General features: G+C 42.7%; 1 protein-coding gene across 2 annotated transcripts; it reads right to left on the bottom strand.

Moving 5' to 3' along the window:
• Window positions 1-233: 233 nt before the first annotated feature.
• Window positions 234-27,379, bottom strand: lhfpl2a (LHFPL tetraspan subfamily member 2a). 2 transcript variants are annotated; one of them, XM_087792638.1, is made up of 4 exons: window positions 27,227-27,379; window positions 15,150-15,204; window positions 3,396-3,972; window positions 234-837 (listed from the first exon to the last, which is right to left on the bottom strand). In XM_087792638.1, exons 3-4 carry the CDS (start codon window positions 3,814-3,816, stop codon window positions 581-583), a joined length of 678 nt encoding a protein of 225 aa, XP_087648764.1. In that variant the 5' UTR covers window positions 3,817-3,972; window positions 15,150-15,204; window positions 27,227-27,379; the 3' UTR covers window positions 234-580. The 2 variants fall into 2 exon arrangements, with proteins under 2 accessions (XP_087648764.1, XP_087648765.1); XM_087792639.1 differs by lacking the exons at window positions 15,150-15,204; window positions 27,227-27,379 and adding an exon at window positions 7,803-7,838.

Raw genomic sequence — 27,379 nt, 5'->3', positions numbered from 1 at the left:
CTTTTACAAGATGCATGTATATAGTGTGGCTCCACTATTTTCTAGAATACAATCCGAAAACAATTGTTTTGTGTATACAGTATATATATATATATATATATATATATATATATATATATATATATATATATACACACACACACACACACGTTATTTTAGCATTATCAATAATGTGTTATCAGTTTTAATTAATGTATTTCTGGATGTAACACAAGAATAGACAACTTTTTTTTCTCCCTTTTTCTTTATTAGTTTAGCAAAAACAAATGGACCTTTGATGTCATCACAACACCGGTGACATCAGTCCAAACTCCTTCAAGACAAGTCTTCCTGTCGCCTCGGAAAAAGTCCACAGATGTCCAAAGTACATTCTAGAGTGTGTTCTGCCCCCTAGTGGTTCCTGGAGCTCAGAGACAGTGTTTTTAATTAAAGTGTGACATCATCATCGTTGGTCCTGCGACACAGTACATGAAACAACGTCACGTTTATTTACAGACAGACTCGGACGAAGTCTCGGGCGTCTCTCGTGGACGTCAGGCAGTCTTAGTGGTAAGGTGGGGGTGTCCGGGCCGGTTCTGGTTCAGAGGAGGCAGATGAGGCTCTTCCCTTCCTCGATCTCCTCCTGGACTTTGTCGCTGGACGTGGCGATCTCGGCCTGAGCCGAGAAGACGGCGCAGACGAAGGTGAGCACGGTGCAGCCCATGGCCGTGTAGAAGGCCCAACCCATGGAGCAGAGCCCGGCCCGGTACGGAGCCGCATCCGGGCCGCAGTAGAGCTCAGCCTTGTCAGAACCCCAGCCAGCAGGGTACAACATGAGCCCCAGGATCAGGAACAGACCTGCAGAGAGACCAAACGTGAGCCACAGAAACACTAACGAAATTCCAAATCTAACAATTGACCAGAACATTATGACTACTGAGCTGACAGCTGCTGACCACTGCGGATGTACTTTGACAGGCGGTCATAATATAATGGCCACAGTGAAAAATCATGTTTCTGCCCTAAAATATTTGACCTGTGTTTCTGTACTGTAGTCTGACACACATGACCCAAACGGTCACCTGGTCAGCTCACGCCGACAACAGGAACCAGGCGGATGGAGCTACTTCCTATGACCCACTTCCAAATGGACGTGGTACCTCACATGGTTCTGGAAGGAAGTGAAACCTTTAATCTACAGCGGCCGGCTGGTTCTGGAGGTGCAGATCGGTTCTGCAGCTCAGAGGAAATTAGATGAAACGTGGAAATGAAAACTGGGTCAAGAATTCTTTCCACATGTGGTTCCGCCCAAAGTCCAGAGCAGAACCCTGATAGAGGTTCACCAGCACCCCACCCTCTAATGTTCTTCCCTGGTCTAGCACCACCCGCTTCTGGATCCACTTTCCATACTTTTCATTTTCGTTCACAATTCTGGCCCCAGACCTCTGACCTTTGACCCCTGACATCTGACCCTCCCCTCATGTGACCAGAGCTGAAGACAAAAAGGACCAACATTGAATGACTTCAGTCAGTGTAAGAACACGCACACTAACTACACATTCCCCCTCCTGCTCAAACAACACAACTGAGCGGACTCACAAATGCACAAGCCTAGTGTTTGTCACAACCTCACAACCTTCATCAAGACACAAAGCAGCATCAACATCTCCACCAGCGACCGACAACACCGTCGCAGACTAACTTCACTGTGTGTCAAAGTTTGTTGTTGTGGGTCAACAATAGTCGTTTCAACATTATAATTTTTTTCCTCACATGAAGTCGAGGGTTGTTATCAAAAACATAATCTTGTAGATACACTTTAAATTGGTACTAAACCAGAGACAACATAACATAAATCATTTAACTTCATTTACCTTCATTTGTTGCACACTGAAAATCCTTTAATTTTCTCAAAAATCAACCTTATAAGCCTTATGTACTGTTCTGGTTTAGTTACTGACCTTGAGCCAATTTTATGTGGAACACGATATTTAAATATTGCTGCACTATTATTACTGTTATTAATCTGCGAGTCAACGTAGCATTACTCTGCGAGTCAACCTAGCATTACTCTGCGAGTCAACCTAGCATTATTCTACGAGTCAACATAGCATTACTCTGCGAGTCAACACAGCATTACTCTGCGAGTCAACCTAGCATTACTCTGCGAGTCAACCTAGCATTACTCTGCGAGTCAACCTAGCATTACTCTGCGTGTCAACCTAGCATTACTCTGCGAGTCAACCTAGCATTACTCTGCGAGTCAACGTAGCATTACTCTGCGAGTCAACGTAGCATTACTCTGCGAGTCAACGTAGCATTACTCTGCGAGTCAACCTAGCATTACTCTGCGAGTCAACCTAGCATTACTCTGCGAGTCGACCTAGCATTACTCTGCGAGTCAACCTAGCATTACTCTGCGAGTCAACGTAGCATTACTCTGCGAGTCAACGTAGCATTACTCTGCGAGTCAACCTAGCATTACTCTGCGAGTCAACGTAGCATTACTCTGCGAGTCAACGTAGCATTACTCTGCGAGTCAACGTAGCATTACTCTGCGAGTCAACGTAGCATTACTCTGTGAGTCAACCTAGCATTATTCTGCGAGTCAACATGGCATTACTCTGCGAGTCAACCTAGCATTACTCTGTGAGTCAACCTAGCATTACTCTGCGAGTCAACCTAGTCAACCTAGCATTACTCTGCGAGTCAACCTAGCATTACTCTGCGAGTCAACCTAGCATTACTCTGCGAGTCAACATAGCATTACTCTGCGAGTCAACATAGCATTACTCTGCGAGTCAACCTAGTCAACCTAGCATTACTCTGCGAGTCAACCTAGCATTACTCTGCGAGTCAACCTAGCATTACTCTGCGAGTCAACCTAGCATTACCCTGTGAGTCAACCTAGCATTACTCTGCGAGTCAACCTAGCATTACCCTGCGAGTCAACCTAGCATTACCCTGCGAGTCAACCTAGCATTACCCTGCGAGTCAACCTAGCATTACTCTGCGAGTCAACATAGCATTACTCTGCGAGTCAACCTAGCATTACCCTGCGAGTCAACCTAGCATTACTCTGCGAGTCAACCTAGCATTACTCTGCGAGTCAACCTAGCATTACTCTGCGAGTCAACCTAGCATTACCCTGCGAGTCAACCTAGCATTACTCTGCGAGTCAACATAGCATTACTCTGCGAGTCAACCTAGAATTATTCTACGAGGCAACATAGCATTTCTCTGCGAGTCAACCTAGCATTATTCTACGTAGTATTACTCTGTAAGTCAACGTAGCATCACTCATTTTCCAGCTATAAACCCTTATGTATGAACACATACGTGAATATCACACATCACAGCAGCTACAAACCTTGAGTCTTTGAGTCATGAAGCAGAGAATCAAGAAGGGCTCTCACCTGCGATGCCTTGCAGCAGGCCACACACGTTGAAGATGCTCTTCTTCATGATGCTCTGGAAGCACATGGTGAACACGGAGATGAAGGCCACTGCGCACAGCAGCAGGATCCCGGCTGCCAGGAAGATGGAGGTGGCCTGCCAGAACCCGCTGGCAATCTCCCCGAAGTGCACGGCGTACGGTCCGCACAGTATTCCTCTCTGCAGGTGAGGCAGTTTGATGCAGCGGCCGTAGATGCCCAGCGTGGGTCTGTAGGCCTCGCCGGCCGCGGTGGCTCCGTGGTGTCCGAACACGGCGTCGGGGGTGCGCGGGTACCCCACCAGCCAGTCCGTGCTCATGAAGGCGATGAGCTCTCCGAAGGCCGCCACGATGCTGAGCAAAGTCCAGAGCATGGAGCGGCAGGTGACAATGACATGGCACATGCTGACGGTGGCGCTCTTTCAGGTCCCAGACGAAGGTGTAGCTGGAGTTCCAAACCTCTGGCCCTCGACCCTGCTGTCTGTCGGTGTGTGTGCAGGCCGCCGTCTACATCGTACACAAGCCCCTCAGCCAGCCCGCTGGCTTCACATTAGACACACCTGCAGACACACAACACACACGTCACATTGTGATACACACCCCTGAGGAAGAGGAAGAGGGCTGAAGAAGAAGAGATAAGTAAGGAGTGAAGAAGAAGAAGAAATGAAAAGTCGTAAAGAAGAGTGTGTGAGTGTGTGAGTCAGTCTGGTTGTCGTGAAGATTAAACGAAAGTATGTGTTCGTGTCTCTGCTTTAATGATGTGTGTGTGTTGTGGTCGTGGCCTGTTTGCTTGTGCTTTGCTTGGGTGTGTTTGTGTGTCACATATGCAAATTTGTGTGTGTGTGGCCCCTGCATGTTTGTGGCACTTGTCATGATGTGTTGTGTGAGTCATATTGTCTTGTTAAACATTCTTGTGTAGGTGGTACAATGATTTTTCCAATTGTGCTATTGTGCGTGTGTCTTGTGTTGTTTGGATTTTCCTTGTGTGTCAGTTTACACAGAAATGCATATTCTGGGTTCATTACGGTAATGTGTCGCATGTTTTGTTCACTTAATGTTGTGTTCATACATGCATATTGTAGTTGTGTGTGTCGGTGTGTGTATTAAGGGGGGGCAGAAGAACAGAAAGGGGAAAACATTCTAGCTAAGCGTGCACAACACTGACCTCAGGTCAGTCCACAGCAGATAACAAGACTCATGACCACTGATAACTTTGTCCAGTTCACAACAACACGTCTCTCTATCTTCAGTCTTTCACATGTTCACTCCATCATTAAGAGCCGGCACATTTTCAATCTCATAAGTTCAATGATGATCGTATTTCTCATTAGCAGAAACACATCAAAGGCTCCTGGGGGCCACATCAAATTAATTATCAGGCCTCATGGAACAACTGTGTTGAATCTCAGACAAACATGTATTTAAAATCACCTCAAATTTGGCCCCTGTGTCTGGAGTGCGACCACAAAGCTGTGAGTTTGACGGTGGGTCCAGACTCTTGAAAGCTACCATTGAAACCAACACTCTGTGGTGGAAGAGGTTCACGGCTCCAGGTCGGGAGCATCAAAGACTGAAGAAGGAAAACTGAGAGGAGCCAGGATGCTCCACGTCTTCCCGTCTTTGTGCTCTGGACATAAACACACAAGTCATTCCTCCTCCCGGACCTCTTCCTGCCTCCTCTGGGAGTCTGTTTTTTGGTGGGGCAGCAGAAGGCCCGAGGGCAGCTGTTGACACGTGTGCCGCCCGCAACGTGAGGTTTCCATCAGCCGGGCGGTACCATGGTCCCCATGTGGTCAGTGTGTGAGCGCACCACACACACTTTGATCTCGGAGGTCCTGCTGGGATATCAACAGCAGACCTCCTTTTTTTTCTCCTTCTGCTTCTTCCTTCTGTAGGAAAATGACCTAGATCCGCGTTGTGCTGTGTGTGTGTGTGTGTGTGTGTGTGTGTGTGTGTGTGTGTGTGTGTGTGTGTGTGTGTGTGTGTGTGTGTGTGTGTGTGTGTGTGTGTGTGTGTGTGTGTGTGTGTGTCTGTGTGTGTGTCTGTGTGTGTGTGTGTGTGCGCGCGCCTGTGTGTGGGTGTGTTTGTGTGTGTATGGTGTGGACTGTGTCAAATCGATGAGGTCATAAGACTCTGTGGAGTTGGACCAGCATTAAGTCTGTGAATCACAAATTGCCTCACCATGACCAGACCCTCCAAAAAAAGGGGGTGACCCCCCCTCACGTACACCTCCCTTCTCTCCCAGCGGCCCTTTGACGAGGCCAGTGTTTGACATGACGACTGAAGACAAACTTCTCCGGCTCCTCGTGCTGCTCTGGCAGTTTGAAGTATTCGGGTCAAACGTTTGCCTGCTCAGTCGTGCCTCCTTGTTCTTCTCCGACGTCGAAAACACACTTTAGCAATTCAAACCAGCTGGGCACCAAACTAAGTAGGCCAAGACCTGGACACTTGAACTTTGACCCTTGAACGATCACATGGTACAAACAGATAACTGCTCAGTCAGAGTCTGAATCTAATGAACTTTCACAAGATTGTCTGGATTTATGTGTCTTCACTCCCTGAAGCAGCAGCAGGGATTACTGGAAGGTCGGTTTACACACACACACACACACACACACACACACACACACACACACACACACACACACACACACACACACACACACACACACACACACACACACACACACACACACACACACACACACACACAGTTTACGGCCTTCAGTCTGCGCCCCCGACTCTTATCCACGCACACGAGACACCCTGCCATCTGACGCACACGCTCGACAGCTTGAGCAGGAGGGAGTGTCTCCACAGATCAGGTTTCTTCTTAATTAAATTCCCTTTTACGACCTCCACGCCGGTGGAGCTGGAACTGGCCGTGGCAAAAGTGGACAGCAGGACAATAGAGGTGGTCAAACAGTCTTTAGGGGGGTCTGCCGTTAGCTTTGAGTAAACAGCAGAATAACAGAATAAATATAGTTTTCCAATTAGGATTTTAAAAGATAACTCTTTAACTACATATCATGCAGTTGTATCTTCTTCTTGAAATCAATTTTGATTTTTGATTTTAATGTAAGAACTCGCACATAAGTTTCTGGTGACGAAACAACTTCCTTCCATTTCTCAAGTTCAAAACCAGCAGCTCAATCTACTGGAGGGTCTAAAGTTAGTGGTGAGTCAAAATGGTGGATCAGAGAGTCCGTTTTTTACTTATTTAACATGGACGTCTCTGATTCTAGATGATCCTTTAGTGAGATTCGATACTAGAGATGTGGCTGGAAACACATTGAAACGCCTGTCGTTCCTGATGTGTCACATGCTCCGCCCCCGTACTTAAGTGCAACAGTTTGTATACAACCTCTACATTGACTTTACATCAGAATCAGTTGCTTTCTTAGCAAATGCCAATTTTGAATGAATTAAGTTGAGAAAAAACCTTGAGTCATATCTGGATCTTCTCTTAATATTTTTACTCTAAGCATAGAAAGATAACTATTGCTACGATTAGCAATAATAGCTTGGTCAGGCTAGTGATAATAAGCATCGTACAATATCGGCACTAAATGAAACCAACAATTAGAAAACACATCTTGTTAAAGGTAAGTTTCAAAAGTACTGGTTTAGCACCTGCATCACACAAAATCAAATGATACCCACCTGTATACAGAGTGTACCCCTACATCTGAGCTTAATTATTTAATTATTATTTATAATAAAATTTTCAGTTGCTTCTCATTTCAATAAAACCAGACGATGTTGTGACTCAGGTGACAGTTCTTCAAAGCATGTTTGCTAGCCTGGAACAGGTGCCACAAAGAGAGTGTCATCAAACGTTTGAGACTCAGAGTAGAGCTGCAGGTAAGATGAGGAAACATAAACGGTAATTGCCTTTCTGAAGATGTTTTTTCCTCAACTGTGAGGAGATCATTGGTCAGACCAAAGCCAAAGAGAGTGTTCCTTAGAATGCTTCCTTTCAAAACCACCAGACGACCAAGATCTTTCAATACAAGTCAAAGAATTATTCTTCAAAGACCTCGTGACGCTTGTGTTTCCTAAACAACTTTTGTCCACCCAGCCTTTTGTGCTCCAGGACAAAACATCTATCTACATACGAATGCACGCCACAAACACGTCGCCATGGAAACTGTTTGTTTGAATGAAGAGTTCCTAAACACAGGACCAAGTCTTCTCCGGCGACAACAGATGGATTTGAACTTGCGTCTCTCATCTGCACTTTTGTTTGGGGAAAATGTAATCACAGTCCATCCCGGCAGAGATGCCAGAGTCAGCGTTTCCAGCACACACATCTAAACATCTGCTCTGCCCCAAAAACATAATATTTAGACCAGAATCCCACATGTGGAGGCAACAGAAGAAAACAAACCTGTCTCCATCGGGTCGTGGAGAAGACCAGCGCTCCAGGAGATGTGGCTTCTGTGCCCCCACTCTCCTCCTCTGCTCGGCTTTATCGCCTCGCTGACCCTCCCCCCCGCCTAGCCCCTCCTCTTAGACACGATCGTCTTCCTCCGATTGGCTGAATCTGCAGCCTCACTTCTTCAGAGGAGCCACACGGTGGCTTCAGAATCTGGGTTAAAACAACAGAGTTTCTCCTCTCTAGCATTTTCAAACCATTTTCTCATTAACCTCCGTCTGTGTGATCCACACCCACTCTAGTGCTCCTCTCTAGATGCTCCCATCTGATGGACTGGCTTCTCCTACAGTTCGCCAGGACAAAGGGCGCTCAGGAAGTCCAAATAAGTTCCATATGAGACGGGGCAAGGTCAAACAGGAAGAAAAGCCGATAGCTGCAGAGGAAGCGGACGTTTATCAGCTCTGAGCTGGCGGATGGTTACGCAGCTTGTTTGTACCTCGGACCTCATAAAGACGCTTCTCGACCTATGAACAGCTGTGACTCATCTAGACACTGTGGTTCTGGACTGGGTGGGAGTTAATGGAGCGCTCCGAGGTGAAAAGGTCTACAGCGTCACACGAGTGATACTTCGTTTCCATGAGATAAGATAAACATTTGAGACCAAGATGGAACTTTAAATAATGAAATCTATGTGACAATGGCTCCTCAAAGAGGTATCCTATCTAGAAACGCAGAGAGAAACCAAATGTGTTCATGATGGATGGCATATTAAAAATCCACAAAACACAAGCAACTACAGAGTTCTCTGAGAGGGAGTGAGACGAAGAAATGACGGTGATATAAAAACAAGTGAGGAGTGATTTTATTAAATAACTTCTGTTAGTGGTTCAGTGTTGTTTCACATGTTTGAGTCTCACTCAAAACCATAATAGAGTAATATCAGTTTAGTTTCAATTCAGGAATGTTTCAAGTCCTACCGCAGCAGCTAATAACATCTGGACACTGACAATTCTACAGTCATGAAATTTAAAATAAACCACCTGTGCACAATGGTATTAATAAAAGGTTTCAAACAATAGAAACATTACACCCCAATTGTTAAACACAACTGTGAAGAAAAACACTACTCTACTCTACTTTTACTTTCCACTGTTGTTCTTGTCATTCATCTCTACCGTCCAGCACCTATATTTGTTACTTTTACAAAATGTATTTCGACTTCTTAGAGTTCACAACTTCTACTCATTCTGTTACGGTGAAGGTGAGGTCGCTACATGGACCAGATGGATGAAGGATTGATGGTCTTCATAAACTGCATCCACATCTTGTCTGAGTTGGATCTGTTATCAGTTTCCACTCAGCCGTGTTTGATCGTTCTTCTTCAGATCTACATGATCTGGCTCAGCAGATGGCGAGAGATGGACGACCTGCTGTCCAGCGCCAGACCCAGTCCAGCTTTGCTGTGTTCGTGACTTCAACTACTGCAGGACTGCCGAGGATCTTTCTGATCCTCGGCTGTTTGATGTGAGGGTCTGCATTGCGTCAGCGGCGCCAGAGTCTTTACTACAGCGGTTTGTGTTTGGAAAAACTCAGAAACAATAATATAAAAAATAGAGAGAGAATTAGTTATTGCAACCTAAGATCTAAGAGTTAATAGAAATAAAATAATTAACCCTCTGTTCAATTTAGTGTTGTACGGTTGTACACCCTTTTTGCGCAGGATACAAGCAATCCTTAACTAGTGTTACAACTTGTATTTTGATGGTTGACTTATCATTGAACTCTCCTAAAGATAAGACGACTAATCAGATTACAAAGTGACCATATAATCACCCATCATTTTTTAGATGCATCTTATTTATGTTTCAAGAAAGAAAAAAAAATGTGAATTGTACCTGGGATAATCTTCGTGCAGCAAAATGCAATAATATCAAATACAAAAGTCAATCAGGAAAAAAGTAGAATTTATCCTTTTAAACTCGAATACCCAATTAGATAATTCTTTTTCCAAGCAAAGGTATGTTCGTTTTGTTGGCAGGTTTTGCTGTGAGCATCTCCCCAAAATCCTGCCACACTGGCCAGTAAGTGACTTTCACAGTAAAAAGTTCACAAACTGGAGGTTTTTCCTCAGTTTCTTTGCAGCCATTTTCTTTTTCTTTAGTAACACTAACTTGCACAAGTTTGTTTTCAGTTGAAGAAACAGATTGATATGGTGTTAAAATAATATACAGTATATTATTTCACAATAAGATTCACCCACATGGTGCCTCAAATCATTGATGTACAGCCTTGTTGCACATGACTGTGTTGAACCACAACGACCAAGAAAGAAACAGAACCCTTCAGGAAGCCACTGGAGCTTCATCCAACACTGATAGATGTTTCGACCTCGGCTCAGGCACAAGATGGTCGTTACAGTCTTCCATGCGCACACTCCTGGAATTAGCATTGATCCGAATCTTCTGAGGTTCTGCAGGGACCCAAGGTAACAACATGTTGGTTTAAGGGTTTTGTTTGACCCCGGGATCGACTAGAATGTGACACATCTTTCAAGTTGCTTTAATTGGATGAGAGGTTTTCTCTGGTCAAGTTCATAATAGTGTCCTGTGGTCATAATATGTACTGCAGATCACAACCTGATTGGCCATTTGTGGAGCTGTACTCACAGATGTGTATTCCAGTTGAAAATATACCTTCATCATCTGAGAGAGTTCACAGAAAGGTTCGTCCACAGTCTGATCCGTGGCTCAGTCACGACTCAGCAGGTTTGGCTCCACCTGAGGCCCGGACATTTCCACGGCGCCTAAAAGCCTCCGAGAGCGTGTCAGGAAGGATCTGATTCATGTTACCAAAACCAAATGTTTGATTTTGGCTCAGCAAACCTGCTTCAGATATCTGAATGACTTTTTTTTTCCTCCACGTGTTTCCAATCGCAGCCGTGAACGTTACGTCAGCGAGGAGAGGGAGAGCGGGGGGATGTGGAAAAGAGATGGAAGATAGATGGGAGGAAGCTGACGGAGTTTCCGCTCCAGGAACATCAGGTTGAAGTCTGGGCCTGTATCTGATCGTAAACCTGCAGGTGGTGTGACGGAACGCTGGCGAGAGAGCATTCATAAGAAGTGTGTTTCATCTTCACTTATCTGTTGCCAAGGTCCGGGGTTGAAGCTCAGTCACTCCGACTGACAAAGGAAACCATCTCAACTTTAATTCTGAATTACTCCCCACATGTGTCACTGATCAAATATCAATTTACAAGAGTGATGTTGGGTTGCTAGGCGATGCTTTAGTGAAGCCACAGGCAACATTCTAACTGTATTTAATGTGAAACTGTTTGTGTTGACTATAATAGTCCATCAGTGAATAATGTTTTGTTATTGATGATTGATCTATAGACAATTTTCTTCTACCCCACATATATACAGTATATATATATATATATATATATATATATATATATATATATATATTTTTTCATCCTATGAACCATATTAACCAAAAATATATTCATATTTTATATTTTTCATACGATGAAAAACTGCAAAAAATGACTCAGAAGCTGCAAGGGCAAAGAGGAGGACAAAAATCTTTTTGCAACTTTCAAAAGACAGTATGTCCATATACAGTAGATGAATAGGGCCTTTATAGCTATAACGGGCACTAGAGTCAGTTTGGTTACCCTCTCGGGAGCGCTACAGGGGTCCTACAGAGCTGTTCTTGGGCTCAAATCATCACCATGAACTTTTCTGTGCCTGGAATCTGAACTAAGACTTCATATTTAATTTTAATGCCAAAAAGGCCAAAACAGCCAAGCGCCAACTACTCCCTTATTATAAGTGCTACAACACCAGCTTATTTTCTTTGTCCCATTCCAAGAAAGGTTGAATATTAAACAAGTAATACCTTTTTAAAAGTCGAAGGTCCTTCAACTTACAGCCCACCTTTTATCCCTCAACAGACTGCAGACCAACACTATCTACCACATCCTTCAGACGACAATGGAGGTAAGGAGTTTGCTACAACTCCGAACATTAAGACAACTGAGGCGTTTCACTGCGTTAACAAGGCTGTGGAGGTGAAGATCACCTCAGCACTCGTAAAGAAGCACTCTCTGCCGTCATAGTGAGTGTGGGGGTGTGATGTTTGGGATCGCTGGAGCATAAATACGAGGGGGCTGCAGGAGAGGAAATCCCATCAGCGAGGTCTGGAGGACGGAGGGCGGGAGCGTGGGAAAGAGGAGGAGAAAGTAGCCACGCTGTAAGTTCCTGCACAGGAAGGACACCTGTGAGAGGTGTGGAGGGGGTCTGAGGTACTGACAGGCCGGGCAGCAGGGACGCCCGACACCTTCACCCGGGAACAAATGGTGTGAGAGGGAAAAGAAAAACAAATTCCATCCTTCTCAGGACGCTGTTTCTCTTCATTTCCAGGCAGCTTTATTTTATCTGACCACAGGTTTCTCCTGGAAACATGTGTTCAGAGGTGGACGGGACGGTTGATCGGTTCTGCATCTGGTCCACCACTCGCCTGCTCACGTTGACCGTCACACTCGACCAGCTCATGGTTAAGAGGCTGACGGCAAACACAGTCCATCTGACGCGTCAAAGTGGGTGGCCTCAGTGGACCGCCGAGGCCAGGGCGGGGTCCAGTCGGTGCATTTTTTTTCCTGGTTTGTCTACGCCGGGTTAGTGGTTAAACATCAGCCCGAGCTGTTTGAGTTTGGGATTAAAGCAGCCGGGGGACAACGGTAGAGAGCGATAAGATCCAGTTGGGCGGAGCAACGACACAACGAATGCTGCTTCTCTCCCTCATCGTGTTTGTGTGGAAATCAAAAAGTTTTGTGAATCATCTTTCCCCATCTTTTCATTTTTTTTATTAAGAAATCTACGAAATACTGTGAACAATAAACTTTTATTGTATGACTTAAAATAACAATCCAACTAGTTTCCTGTCAATAACAACCTCTACATGTTTTTGTGAGTACGTCCTAAACAGAACTAGTGCACTACAGCTTTCCTTTGAAATGGATAAGACAGGGAAAGGATTTTTTTCCATCATTTCATAATGTCCTCCAGCTCTTTTGTGTGGGTCAATCTCATTGGTAGACGTCACACAGACAATCTGGCCATTATGTCGACTTCCTGCTAGTTAAAGCACCGTGACTGCTTTCGGGTTGATAAAGTTCCTTCTCCAGACATAAAACCCCATGTGATGGACACTTCTTCTTCTTCTCTGTGTTTATTTTGGAGTTCTAAATCAATGTTCTACATCGTGAATCCAAGGGTGAAATATGACTTGTAGAAAGTAGGGGCTACATTCTTCACACCTATTTCCTGACGGAGCCTCAGCTCTTCTCTGGTTCCCACTGTGGGAGCTCCACATCTGAGGCCCTCCGGCGCAACACTGTCTCCATTATGCTTAACCATTTCCAGCCCCACCTTGCAAATAGCCCGGGGATCCATAAACGCAGGGGGCTGCAGGAGAAAAGTCACTTTTAAACCCAGACAGTTCTCTGGGCAGGAAATGGTCCACAGAGCTCGGCGGACGGCATTTGTCAAAGCTCCGGAGGGTTTTGGGAGCATTGTTCAGGAGATGAGCAAGGTTTAATCGTACCTGACCCGCTGCTCCGAGACCTACTTTCCCACATAACAACCCCTGCAAACGGAAACTCTCAGAGCCCCCGAGCCATCGCTGTTGTGGGCGCCCACAGCTTAACCTGATACTTTGCTGAAAATCAAAAGTAAGCACCGAGCTGGCACGGACCCAGTTTCAAATAACACAACTGATATCATCTCAGCGGCTCTCTAGCTATTGGCAAAACATGTCAACTGGAGCACGAGAGTCCAGAGACAGGACAAACAAAAGGAGACAGACAACGGGAGGAGGCAGGAGTGTGATGGTGTTGTCATGCTGGCTGCAGGCGAGGAAGATGACACTTAAGAGTGTTGCCAGACAAAGATGGTGATAGAGGGAAGAACCTGCTCAAATATGTCCAACAATTGTGTTTCCTGGGAGCACAGATGAAGACAATCTGTCCCTGAAAGAGCTGACACGATGCTTCTATCAGAAAAAAGAGCTGAGCTGTGAGTCTGTTTTCTTTCTGGTCTGAGCAGAAAATCTAACTGCAACAGATTAAAGTATCAAAACAGATTTCTAATTTATATATTTTGGAATAGTCTTGGTATATTTTTTCAATTTATCTTCATCAGAAAATATTTTCTAAATTTTAGGTTAATGTTTTCATTGAAATAGTTGATTATTGAAGCATAATATATCCTCATTCATAGTCAAACTCAAGTCTCTAGAACCACGGCTGATTACGACTCGCGCAACAAAGCTAGCCAGCAACATCAGTCAGTGGTCATAATGTCATGTCAGATTGCTGACCAGAACCGACACCTTCACCTCATGGCCTTGTTTTCAGGCTGGAAATCAGCCGGTCGGTGTATTTATCTGGACGTAGGAGGAAGTCGGGGGCGTATGGAGACGACTGGGGGGTTCTGTTTTTCCAATATGAGTGCAAACAATGGAGCGAGAGATACGGAGCCGGGACCACCTGGAAAGGTCATTTGAAAGTGGAAAGCCCCCCGAAAACACAATAAACAGAACCATCCTTTGTCACTTTGCTCCGAAAATAATGGACCTTCACATCAGCTGCCGCTTCCTGTTGACTTCAACGTCGGCCACATCAGAGAGAAGAACGGCACAAATCGAAAGCTGCACTGGTCACGAAAACATGGTGGTACACAAATAACAGTAAACTCCTCCAGGACCCTCAGTACTATAACTACTGAACCATCAGTGACGGAAAAATTCCAGCTGTTAAACCGTTAAAAGTAGGAAACTTTTTGAATCTCATATTACATCGTAAAAAACGTTAAGACCGTAAAAGATGCGGCTGCAGCAATGAGTTCACTGAGAGGGATTGAGAAGAGAGTTGTAAACAAGTAAGGAGAGAGTTTTTTTAGTTACAAAGTGAGCGTCTAAGTGATTTTATATTAGTTATATATTGTTTCACATTTCTTCCTGTACCCAGATTTACCTTTTTCCCATCTCGACTATATAAGTTTTATTTTAAGACCCAACACAAGACTAAGTGCTAACAGAAGAAATCCATGTTCAGTTAGTTTAGTTATGAGCCGTAACTTGGACACAAACAAACCTGACATCATTCCAAACATCAACTTCCCAATGAAGGTGGACCGCAGAGTTAATCCCGCCGGACTGAGTTAAGGAAGTGATGTCATCAACACCTGCGGGTCTACTAACAGCTAGCAGGTGGCCAATAACATGTTAACAAGCGAAGCAGGAAACCTTCAGTTCTCAACACATGCTTCGGACAGGAATGAAAGAAAGATGTCTAACCTGTGAGTCTTCTTTTAGAGTCCTTGGAGATGCAGTCCGGGCGAGTCTTTAGTCCCTGCAGAGAAACAACCATGAGTTCCAACCACTAAAATGAGTAGCAGAGATTTTCCAGCCTCGAGACCGAGCAGCACCTGAGGACCCTCTAAGTGCTTTCACATGTTCGTAAAATGAGAAGAGACGCTGATGTTTGCAGATGTTATTGGACGTGACGCAGCCACCGCCCCCTCCTGGTGGAGCTGTTGGTCACTTCAGTTATGTAACCAAACTGACTCTGTGGCGACAGACCTGAAGTTAGGATGACCTCGAACACCTCAGGAAGGACAAGTTAGTTGGGATTTTAGCTCATCAGTCATTGAAGGTGTTAATATATATATTTTTGACCATCAATCTGTTACAAAATATATTTTTTTGTTCATTGTATACATCATTATCATGGTATACATCTTACCTTTCTTCAACTTTCAATGATTATTTTTTTCACAAAGTAAAAGTATTAAAAATGTATAAAAAGTAAGCAACAGGCAAATGTCTTTTCTTTATCATCTAATTAAGTCGTTTAAGACTCTTGTCTCGCTTTCTCCAACTCTAACCAGTGGATGGTAACAAACATTTAGCTTCACAAAATTATTTTGCTAATGGCTTCATTCAAGAAACACTGCTCTGCTCCGGGAGTCGCTAACTTAAACACAAATGATTCGCTCAACTCACAGACGCCATGTCATTTACAAGCTTTAAGTACAAGTGGAATGCAGCGTGACGTCAGTACTTGCTAACTTAGTTACACGTTTCTATAAATATTCAGATCAGGTGACATTTAAGCGACAGGAAAGTTTATTGTGCGAAAGATTTGACAGTAAAATCATGTTCATGTCTTCGTCAATGGAAAGCTTAGGTAGTTGTTAACACTCTAAAAATGCCAATGAAGTCAGGAAAATATGGAGATTGTGTGATGAAAATAAAAAGCTGGGACATGTGTTATTCAGCTTGTTTGTAGATCATATCTGGGCTCAGGCTTCTAGCTACTTGCAGAAGATTCCACTACAGAAGTTCAAGAAGTCTGATAGAAATACATGTCGATTTTCAGTCATGACCCAAAATGGAAGTTTAAACAAACCTGTTACTCAAGCTCTGATTACATGACTTTCCTGAAGACGACTCAAATATAACTCCATAATTTAAACCAGCTAAATTAAAGACGAGCTGAACCATGACCTCAGTGTGTTTCTCTCAACCCGTAATTCCTGAGAAGCGCCACGACCTCCAGATCAATAGCTTGGATGATTGAACAGCAGAGCATCAATAAACACCACCTGACATGAGTTTTCAGCACGTAGATGATTAACTAATGGACGACTCTTCACCCTGCAGTATAATGGACTGACGGGAGCAGCACTTGGCTAATGGCGGCTGCATTAGCAGGATTAGCAAACCTTGAGTGCTAAATTCACTGGAACACTCCTGCTGACTGACAGTCTTGAATCATTTTAGTAAGAACAACAATGTAAAAAATATGTTGCTGATACTTGGAGGGTCTAGTCGCCAGCTGCTCCTGCTAGCATCACGTGGACATGGAAGGATCTTCCCTTTTTTAGACCTGCAGTCCACACTGAGTGTCCTGTCCCATTAGGATAGGGTCTAGTAACTTGGGTTGTTGTTTAAGAGTGGGGCATAGATGGAACGTAAGATGGACAGGAGCGTCATAACAGCCAAAAGACGAAGCCCCCAACTATGTTCCAACTCTCATATGTGGTCACAAACTTTGTGACCTAAAGAACAAGAAAGTATATTTGCAGTGTTAACCTTTAGACCAGAATTTAAATGTTAATTACAATTTCAGATCGTTTTTTGGATGACTTTTCTCTGTGTTGGTTTGATTATTTATTTATTTTTATGTTGAATCTTTATACGGTTAACTTTTTTATTCCACAGTTGCCCGTTGTTGCAACATAGGAAATGCAAAAAGGCTCACTACAGTAGGTGTATCTCAGATAAAATAACTAAAAGAGTACAATGTCTTCCAGACTTCCTCCAGGATCATTCCTAAAACAATTGGTTCTCATGAAATGTTTGATTTGGTATCAATGTGGTGTTTGATAAGCTCCATGGTAATGACACAACAATGACCTCATCGTGTGTGTGTGTGTCTGCATGTGTGTGAGGGAGAAAGACAGAGAAACTGGAACACTGGGTAGGAAACTATTGCTGCATCAGCTCTATAAAACCTCGACAGCAGCTCCGGTGTCACACCAAAAGTTTTCCGACTGTTACATCAGACACTGACACGTACGACAAAAGACGTTACACAAAATCGATAAACACAAAGTGGACCGTGGAGCTTCAGGACTGACAGCTGTGTTGCATTTATCACACATTATATTTAGGAGCTGGGTTCAGACAGACGGGCTTTGAGAAGCTTTAGCTGCAGCTCTTCAAAGTTTAGAGGGAGACCGCCTGGTTCTGGTGCCGCTTCAGCTTCCAGATCAGATGGACCCACGTTATACCCCGACACACCAAAGTGCTGAACAACGGGAGGGTTACATTTCAGATGAAAGTGAGAATACAATCAAAATATTGGTACTGACGGACTCAATTATCCTCCCATCCTCACACTTTCATCTATTTACTGTTAAATTCGATTTTCAAATAAGAGAAAAAAATGAACGGTCTGTTCTTGCCTTTTTTGGTCCAAACATGGAAGAACTACAACGTGACAAGGGATTTGTAATCCACTTGCCGATGTAGTCATAATTAAACCCTTGTTTTTTTTCTCCTAAATATCTTTTGGAAAAAGGTGTTTAACTCCAATCTGCCCTCGTTACTAATGTCATTATCAACTCTGTCCAATTTCCTCCCCTGTGTCCTGTGAGTGTGTGTGTGTGTGTTTGTGTGTGTGGACCACAGACCGCACGTACAGATGACATCACCTTGCTGTGATTATTCTGATGTGCAGCTTAACAGATGGCTGCATCCGTCAGCGGGCGGATTATTATTGAGAGATGAAGTGAAAGGGAAGGAGGAGGAAGAGAACACAAGTACGAGGATAGGTGCCGTTTTCATTTGAGAAATAATTAACTCGTTTATGTCTGGTCTTAGTAGACAGCTGGCAAGACTTGCCAAGTCTCTGCCAGACATGATGACAGAAATGTTGGGTACAGACACACACAATGTGTGCAATGTGTGTGTGTGTAAAAGTACACTCATCAAGACTTAAAATCCCTCACAAAAACATATTCATTGCCTTAACATGCTGGAAACTTAGCAAACCTTCTACGCTATGCTGAATTGTGTTTCATCAACAGTCACACTTGCACTTCTATGATCAGAGATTGATAGTTCTGGATGGTCTGAAGAGAGTTGTGTACACGATTCCCACACTTGGTGAAAGGAAAAACCTCTTGTGCATAGAGAGATCTAGGTCGCCAAAATCACGAAATCGTAGAAAGGTTTCTGAAATTCTTATCACACTCAAGTTTTCAACACAGAAGCTATTTGTCTCAAAATATGAGATATGTGTGGGTCTCTTTGTTTCTCTCTGTGTTGAAGTTGACCCTGCCCTGCCCTTTGAGCAAACACAAACACAGATTTGAAGACAGAGATTTGAAGAAACGGAAAAAAACGTTTTTTTTCTGTTGTCCACTTGATCCCCTAAAAATTTCAGATAGAGTCTTCTTTAAATGTCTATGACACGATGAATTAACTATGCATAAATAATTTGTATGACAATATTGATTTAAATTTTAATTTACTGGAAAAAAACAGCCATAATTGTACAGTCTTGAATTAAAAGTTATTGATTTTCTTTTACTGAACCGTTTTTTTGTGTATTATTATGGTTGTTTTATAAATGATCTTTGTTGGGGTTCACAAGATTGAATCTGGTGGGGCGGGGCTAAAGCACATTTTCTAATGTAAATATTTAAATTACAAGAGAGCTTTGAACAAACAGACACATACTGATGAATACAATAGAGGTCTAAGATCTATTCAAGACACACATAAATCTGCACATTAGTTGCTCTCTAACACTTGAGTGACAAGGCAAATAGAAAAACACTGTTATTTCATGAAGAACTATATACAGTATAAATCAGAAGATAACTATGGACAACACATGTGAATATTGGCAACACCTTCTTTGATCAGAGAAAAGAAACAATTACAAGAAAATAAAGAAAAATAAGCAGACTAGACCTGGACAAAGACCTGGGCTCCACATCCAACCTCTAAAAAACAAAAAGAGATATTTGTGTATCATGAGCGAAACTCTTGAGATGAACAATATCGAACGTCGACCTCTGTGGCGACTATAATCACCTGTTTCTCTCCAAACTATCCACAAACCAACAAACACACGCTGATGTGACACAAGAGACCTGCGCGTGACCGAGGCAAGTCTGGTGGAGGGCGAGGAGGTCCGGCAGACGCCAGCCCTCTGGGAGATGGATCACAGATGTCTGACCCTGAGCTGCTCCAGATAATTGTGAAACTAAAAGCTTCACCTTCTTTTGTCTCATGTTTTCCTCTGAAGCTGCCAGACTCCACCTCTTGCTCTGTCTCCTCCATAAACCAGCGCTGCACTCAGGAACCCGCCGACGGAGCTCAGTACCAATCTTTGAAGCTCCGGTCGCTTATAAACTTCATTAAGATCAGACGTAGAGGAGATTAGCACAAAGTGGCACTGGGATCAAACCAGCGTCTAACATCAGATCACAAAACTCCAAAATCTGATTTACTTTTTCACAGAAATCCTGGTACAGATATCAGTTTCCCGCTCAACTGAATTGAGCAAAGTGTGGTGTGAGGGCCTAACTGGGTCCTCTGGCAGTATTTATTTGACCACTGAATGTAATGATGTGTGAAGCCGACCTAAGACTTTCCCCTGGTTCATCCTTGGGCTACAAATCAATCCTCAGTTGTACGGATCATTAAACGCGTGACTCGAAGCCCTTTAACAGCTAAAAGAAACGTGTTAGACTTGAGTGTCACATAGCAACAGTAACCATAAGCGTTCAACAGCTTTAGTGATTTGACAACAGTCTTACTTAGAGGAACACTTAATTTGCATGAAAGTCAAATAATTAGTGTAAACTATACGAATATTTTTAATGTCTAAAACACATCGGAAGAGTTTTAAAAATATATAAATCAATCAACATAATTTTGGCATTTCTTCCAATAAATATACAGGTAATAACACAAAAAGCAATTATTTTGATACAAAAGATAAATGAAAACAAAATGAATTCATACAATTGGATGTGTTGACATAAAGAGGATATAACAGTGACTGAGGAGGACGAAAAAGAAAGAGGTGGACACAGTTCAATTGCTGTCTGGAAACTATTGTTTTTATTATAATTATGGTTGAGGAAACTGTTTAATATTCTGTATAATTTGTGGCCAAAAAACCAAACAACCCAAGATAAACACATTTTAAAGATCCAAAAAAGACAAACAAAAAACATTTACTGACACAAATAAAGATGTGTTACTTGACATAATCTCTCAATTTGATTTCTATTTTGTATTAATTAGTATATTTTTTAGTTTATGTAGAAGAAACATCAGATAATTGGAATTTATTTGAAGTTATTTATACAAAAATTGATATAAATACGTTTCAACATAACTTCAATAGAACATAAATCTGGAGGTCAGCAAGAAAACAAACTGTCGCCCTGACAGGTGACATCTAACTGATGAGACGAGATGAATAAAGCGCTGGTAAAAGCAGAGAAGCTTCTTTCTCCAGAACTGTGAAAACCAGAACTTGGCACCAGTGAGCGTCTCTCTCAACACCACAAAGCTGTGACATCAGCTGGAGGAATCACGTGACTTTCTTATCACCACAAACCTTTCCGTGTTAGCATACAGCTGCTGCAGAGCGGCTCAAGAAAGATTTAAAACACTACAGCTACAGAAAATAAATGACAAGATAAAGGAGGGGGAGGACGGGAGGATGGGGGGCTTGACTTAAGCTGAATTTTAAAGAACCAGTCAGGTTTAATGAGCCAGTGGGACCCAGGGGGGCAGAGAAAGTGCTGGAGGCCATGCAGCTGCAAAGCCACCCTCTGTCTGCCGCACATTCCCAGGAGACGGACCCCCGGTTGCCACAAAAACCCAGATTCTTTCTCCTTATTTCACCCGACAGACGGCCCCCGCCCAGCCCCCCGCACCACAAGTCATTCTGTCTTAAAAGAAGCAGTGAAAAGTGCAGGGCGAGGCTTTGTCAGAGTCAAGAACCCACCCTGCTGGTTCACCGAGGCAGGGCGGAGGGCCGCTGGTGGTCAATGGACCCCCGAGTGAGGCTTAACGCAAGAGAAGGGGGGGTGAACTGGGGAGCGGAGAACAGCAGGGGGAGTGGGGTGATTACCTCCAGAGCTGCCTAATCTAATCAGTGTGCGTGACCGCCCCCCGGTGCAGCCCAGAGGGAAGAGACCCTGGAGGAGCAGGACGGTTCAGAGGAGTCTGGAGTCAGCCGTAGGAGGGGCCATAGGGTAGAACAAAGTGCAGTTCGAGGGCCACAAGCTGCCCAAGGCTATCTGGCCCAGCGTCAAACATCACATTTTATATAGTACTATTGTACTTTTCCATTTTTATTTAAAAGTTAAACTATATCCGAGCTTTTATTTTAACGACGCTCTATACTTAGACGACCCACCTGGAGGGTCTGAGTGTTTATGTGACCACCAGGCTGCTGCACGACAGTGGGTTGGAGACAGTGCCTACAGAATCTTCTTCTTGGTTTTCTTCCTTTCTGATCATTTCATTTCCTCTTCAGAATGTCCGCCAATATTAAGAACTGTGAGACAACCTTTTGCTTTGACGGCTAAGGAAAATTCACGAGAACCTCCATTTGAGTCAGTTTGATCAAAGGTTTTCACTGTGATTGTCAATCCAAATGTATCGGACAGAACGATATTTAAGGGCCCTCGAGTTTAACATTTATTGAACAGCCAAATTATTTATTAGCCAGATAGTATAGGCGTGCGAACGGCTAGTCAGGTCCACGCATCTTATGTGGTTCTTCTAGTGAAGAATAAAAAGGGGGGCGGGAAATAAAAGTCATAAATAAGAAGAAAAAAAACTTCAATTTTATTGGTAAAAAAAATGTACCTTGGTAAAAAACATTGCTAAATCTTGGTGTAAAATACATTTTTTAATTAACGAAAATGGAGGACAGATGTAAACAAAGGTATTTTCATTTATTGAATCCAAAAGGAACACATTTTCGGTTGCAGCATATATGTCCAAGTCCAATGTTGCCACGTTATTAAAAGGTAAACATTTAATGATTTTCTTTTGCTAAATTTAAGCTCTTGCAAACATCTAGTTGTCTGTACAGAAAACACAAGAGGATCTATGATAAAAATGGATTGTATTCATTTCAGCGGTTTGTATTTAGGTCACTATCACACTTTTTGACCACTAGGGGGAGTCTTCAAGCTTGCAGAACCTCCAGATGCTTCTTTCCTATCAACCTAACACCCCAGTTGTCCCTCAGAAGGTCTCCACGCACAACAGGAGAGTGGGAAACTCCTTCACTCTACTTTCATTAACCAAGTTTTTTCTGGGGCTCTGTGAAGATCTGAAATCTAAAAACCCTCCAACACAATAAAACAAATCTTCTGCTGAGACAAAGGTTTCTCTGGCTGAAGCGCCGTGTCTCTGAAGAGAAACACCCCTCGGACACACGGCTGTTTTTAATTTCACTGCACAAAAAGCTTGGAATGGAAAAACTCATAACGCAATGTGACCCAGTTTAAATTGTCCTGAATCTTTCCTGCATGCATTACGTCAATTTTACAGCCAAATAAACAATGTCGGGGTAACAAGAGCCTCATTCAGAACAAAACCTTTGTGACGAGATGCTTCTAGAGCGCGTCTCCCTCAGATGCAGGTTTTATTGGTTACAGTTCTGTGGGGGGAAATAAGCAGCCGGACCAGGTTCTGTTTGGGAGAAGCAGATGTAGACTTTTCCACCTACAAGTGCAACACTTTACAGTAGTCAAAGAAAAGGCAAATAAACGTATCAAGGTTATTGTGGCGTAACCAGAACTTCTGCAACAATCTCTATTCCAGATGTGGTTCGCAGACGCAAAGCTGCCCTTAGACCCGAGATCCGACACTCAATCAGCAGATTTCACGCTGAAGTCTGAGTGACGCACAACTCCTGGTTCTGGTTTCAGACACAGATTGATAGAGACCGGCTCATGTTTCCGTAGGAGCGCAGCTGAGCCAGAGAGAACCGTCTAGATCTTACATTCGATTTGAACGGCACATTCTACCTCTTTCCAACCGAGAGATTGGATTTAGAGGAGCTGATCCTCATCCCAGCTTTTGGAAAGTGGTTTCTCAAGTGAGAATCAAGTATAAGCTGGTATAAAACAGATGGTATAAAACAAGTCCCTGACATCTTTCAAGTTGATTGGTTAATCTGCTTGTGGGGTCTAAAGTTTCAGAATCAAAATGGTGGATTAGATTAAGAATTGTATGAAAATATTAAGTATTTGGATGTCTCTGATCATCAAATAATTTACAGCTTGCCGACATTAGCAGTCCCTTGTTTGATCAGTTGTTAAACTACTTTAAACACTCGTTTATTTCCACTTGCCATTAGTCCTTTGTTTGCATCTGTTAATTTATTACCCAGCTGTCTGCCATCAACCATGAGTCTGCTCCATCTTTGGGAAGTTTTGCCTCACTTAGAAGTGGAGTGACAGATTTGCAGGCGGAAGATTACAGGCCAAGAGCAGAAGAAACTGATTGATTACATAAAAGTGTCCAGCATGAATGTCGGTGAAGAGGCATTAGAAATAATTCCAGACCGAAAAAAACAGGCTGGTTACATTTCTTCTTTCCATGCTTTGAAATCTTTCATTCCAAGAACTTTTCCAAAGCATCTGTGCGACCAGGCTACCCGAGAAAAACATATATCATTTTGTTTTTCTTGTGGCCAGTGAGAAGGAAAGAAGCCTTCTGCAGGGTCGTAATAAATGAACCAGAGGGTTTCTTCACTTTTTTCTCTGCTTCTCTAAACGGGCCAAACACCCAGCCCTGAGGAACCACGTGCACTGGAGCGGCTTCAAACCGCCAGCGACGGGTTCCAATTCCCCGATGACCTCAGCAGCATTACACATCTGATGAAGAAAAAAAGTTGACAGAGAAATCGTTTGGGTTAATCACGGGATACAAAGTCATGACACCGACCGCACAGTGGTTGTGCCGCCGCTGCAGCTGTTAATAAACAATATGCTGCAAATTAGACCAAATCAGAGCTTATAACAGCAGGAGCTAGTGTGACATCGGTGGAGTGAGCGAGAGCTCCTCATGGAAAGTGTGCGGTTTGGAAGTGAACCCTACAACTATAAAAACTCTGCAACAGTAGAGTCGTGTGGAAACAAAGTGAGTTATTGTTGGAAATGCAGAGAGAACGTAGGACAGAGGAAACGTGTAAACGCTTCCTGACTTCGGGCTTTAATGTATATTACGGACGTCGCAACAAACTGTTAAAGTAGTGTTTTTCTAGAGCCGTTTTTTGAATTACTTCGCTTGTCTGAGGTCAGGTCATGGGGACAGACAGCCGTCAGTTATGCTAGCCCTTAAAGCTAGCCTGTTGGTACACTAGTTATTCCCTCCACGGCAGAGTAGAATGAGATGTATTTTTTGTTTAAATATACACTCAAATATCATTTAGTCCTGGTAATTAGCATGCACTTAATGTCATAAGGCCAGTACAGTCAATTTGCTTTGCGAAAGAAAAAGTAAATGATTAACAACTTTAGAAGGAAGATAAAAGCTATTTGACAGCAAACACACAATACCCATTGACTTTTATGACATCCAGGGTGTGACTTGTACAAAATATTTCCCCCGAGGAGATGGTTTTATGACCCTCTCACACAAACTCTTGCTTTACAGGTGGAACGACCTGTTCTCAGGTTTACTATTGAAACATGAATCTGTGTCACTCTCTCGAGGCAAGGTTACAACTCGAGAGCATCAATGCGACCTCGAGCGCCACAACACGTCCGAGGTTAACGATGACGGATTGTTCTCCTGTCGGGAATCCTTTCCAGTTGTTCTCACAGGCCAGAAGTAACATATCCGATTTCCTTGTGTCATTTGTCAGGATTTGTTTCTTTTTTTTCTGCCAGGAAAGTCAATCAATAGTATCAGTGTGTTTTCATAACAAAGTTGATCATCAAAGGATTGGACACAGATGTGCTTTTTTTTTTTACAATAATATGAATAAAAAATGTCAAATTAGATACATTAGAGTCTACCATGTTTCAAACTAAATTATCGTTATTGAATTATCGTCTGTGGAAATTAGCAAACATGGAAGTTGTGAAGGCATTTAATAATACAAACTAGGCATTCTGGAACTCCTGTGTTGTTCTCAGTGTTATCTTGACCTTTAAAGTATATACTTAATAGAATATTGTTTTGATTGTTTAAGCGCTTTGTGACCCTGGACCCTACAATACAAATTACTTACTTACTTACCATTTTTCTATATGTGATTTCTTAGTAATAATGAAACATTTCAGTCCAGAGAAAATCAGTTAAAGCGCAGCAGTCATAGAAACATTCATAAATTGACATTGTGAACTCCAGTTAGCACCCAAGAAATGTACTGCTCTCAACGTCTCAGCGTTCAAAAGAATCTGCCCCTTATCTTATCTTTTTTAAACTTAGCTACTGCACTGAGCCAATCAGCACCTAGGATACTGAAACGTGTCATACAAGTGTCACATTTCATCAATTGGTGACTAGTGTGCTTAAATAAAACAAATAAAAAACAAACGTTGAATCCTTCGTTACAATGAAAGATACAATTTTTTTCCTGTAGTCTTGGGAAATTTCAGTCACATTTCAGTACATGTTGCATTTGATGAATATCAGCAAAACAACAAACATGTTGTCAACCACAATCAGTTATAGTTCAATAACTACTTTGAGATCTGTTTTATCACTACCATCATTCCATTTAGAACCTGGAAAAAGCACTGAGGCAGTGCATACCTGCGCCCTGGACCAGGAACAATGCTGCTTGTAAAATAAAAGTGCAATTCTGTAACTACTATGCCAATAGAGCCTTTTTTTGATCAAGCCGGTTTCATGACAGCACATTTACAACCTCCACAAATCTTTGGCTGAACTATGAGACAACTTAGTTTCAGCACAATAATCTTTCACAATTTTATTGTACCACGTAGACCAATATCAAAAGAGAAACACTCTTCAAATACTTAACAGTTATGTTGTATTTACTCAAAACTGAAAGCATTTGATTATTATAAGACAAAGGTGGAGTTTCAATAGGGAAGGTGAAAAGATCACAGAAAGAAGTAGGAAATCCTCAAAAAAGAGCAGTTTAGTACCTCACTGTGACCTTAATGATAGTGAGTTTTATATATATTTTTTACGTGTTTTTAGTGTTTCTTACCTGTAAAACAAACTTCACATTAGCTTCAGGGCTGGATTAGCTTGATTGCTAACTGCTAGCTCAAAGCAGGGGTGAGATAATCTTAGTTTAAAGTTTAAACGCTAACATAATCGCAGAGCAAAATCTATCTTCTTGGACATTTATACAGTAAGTTTTGTAACAAATGTAACCACATAAAGTAAAAATAAAATCTTAAATTATTTGAGGTGGAAAATTGGACAGATTGCTAATTAGCACAAGCTATATACTGTTAATGTTGATTAGCAGGTGATTTTCTATTTGAATAACTGTAAAATATGTTCTTTAAAGAATGATACTCAAACGTTAACAACATGAGAATAAAAAAATATTTTAATGAACATTACTTCTTTTATTAAATGTCTACTTTGAATGAGTATTATTCGCAATGACGTGAGTCTTTTTCATCCCGTAAAAGAAAGACTGGATGTGATTCCCAGTCTTGGAAAATCTCTCATTCCTCGTACAGATGTTAGTCGCCGACAGACGAGTCTGAGCTGAAGTTCTGAGGCTGAGCTCATCCGTTGACTTTGAGAACAGATGTTAAAATGTATTTTCTGTGAACGACCGAGAGAAGAAACGAGGTCTGCTGAGGAGGCGGACTTACGTGGAATCTCTGGACTTCCAGACAAAGTTGAGGGAAGAAAGCGCCGGATGTTTCTTGTCCTAAAAATCGAGGAAGAAGGAGTAGTCGAGATGATTCCTGGCTCCTTCAAAGTGTCCTCATCCTCCACGTTCCACCTCCGGAGCTCGGAAGAAT

This window comes from Callionymus lyra, chromosome 5 (assembly GCF_982586985.1).
Source record: "Callionymus lyra chromosome 5, fCalLyr1.hap1.1, whole genome shotgun sequence".
Lineage (NCBI taxonomy): Eukaryota > Metazoa > Chordata > Actinopteri > Syngnathiformes > Callionymidae > Callionymus > Callionymus lyra.
This window is presented reverse-complemented; position numbering and strand designations above follow the sequence as displayed.

What these genes read in the sequence shown, in the direction of transcription:
- lhfpl2a (XM_087792638.1), bottom strand. Translation starts at nt 3,816, where the DNA reads ATGTGCCATGTCATTGTCACCTGCCGCTCCATGCTCTGGACTTTGCTC. An exon ending in CCTGCTGCAAGGCATCGCAG is followed by an intron (nt 838 to 3,395) that starts GTGAGAGCCCTT and finishes GTCTCTCTGCAG; the next exon opens with GTCTGTTCCTGATCCTGGGG.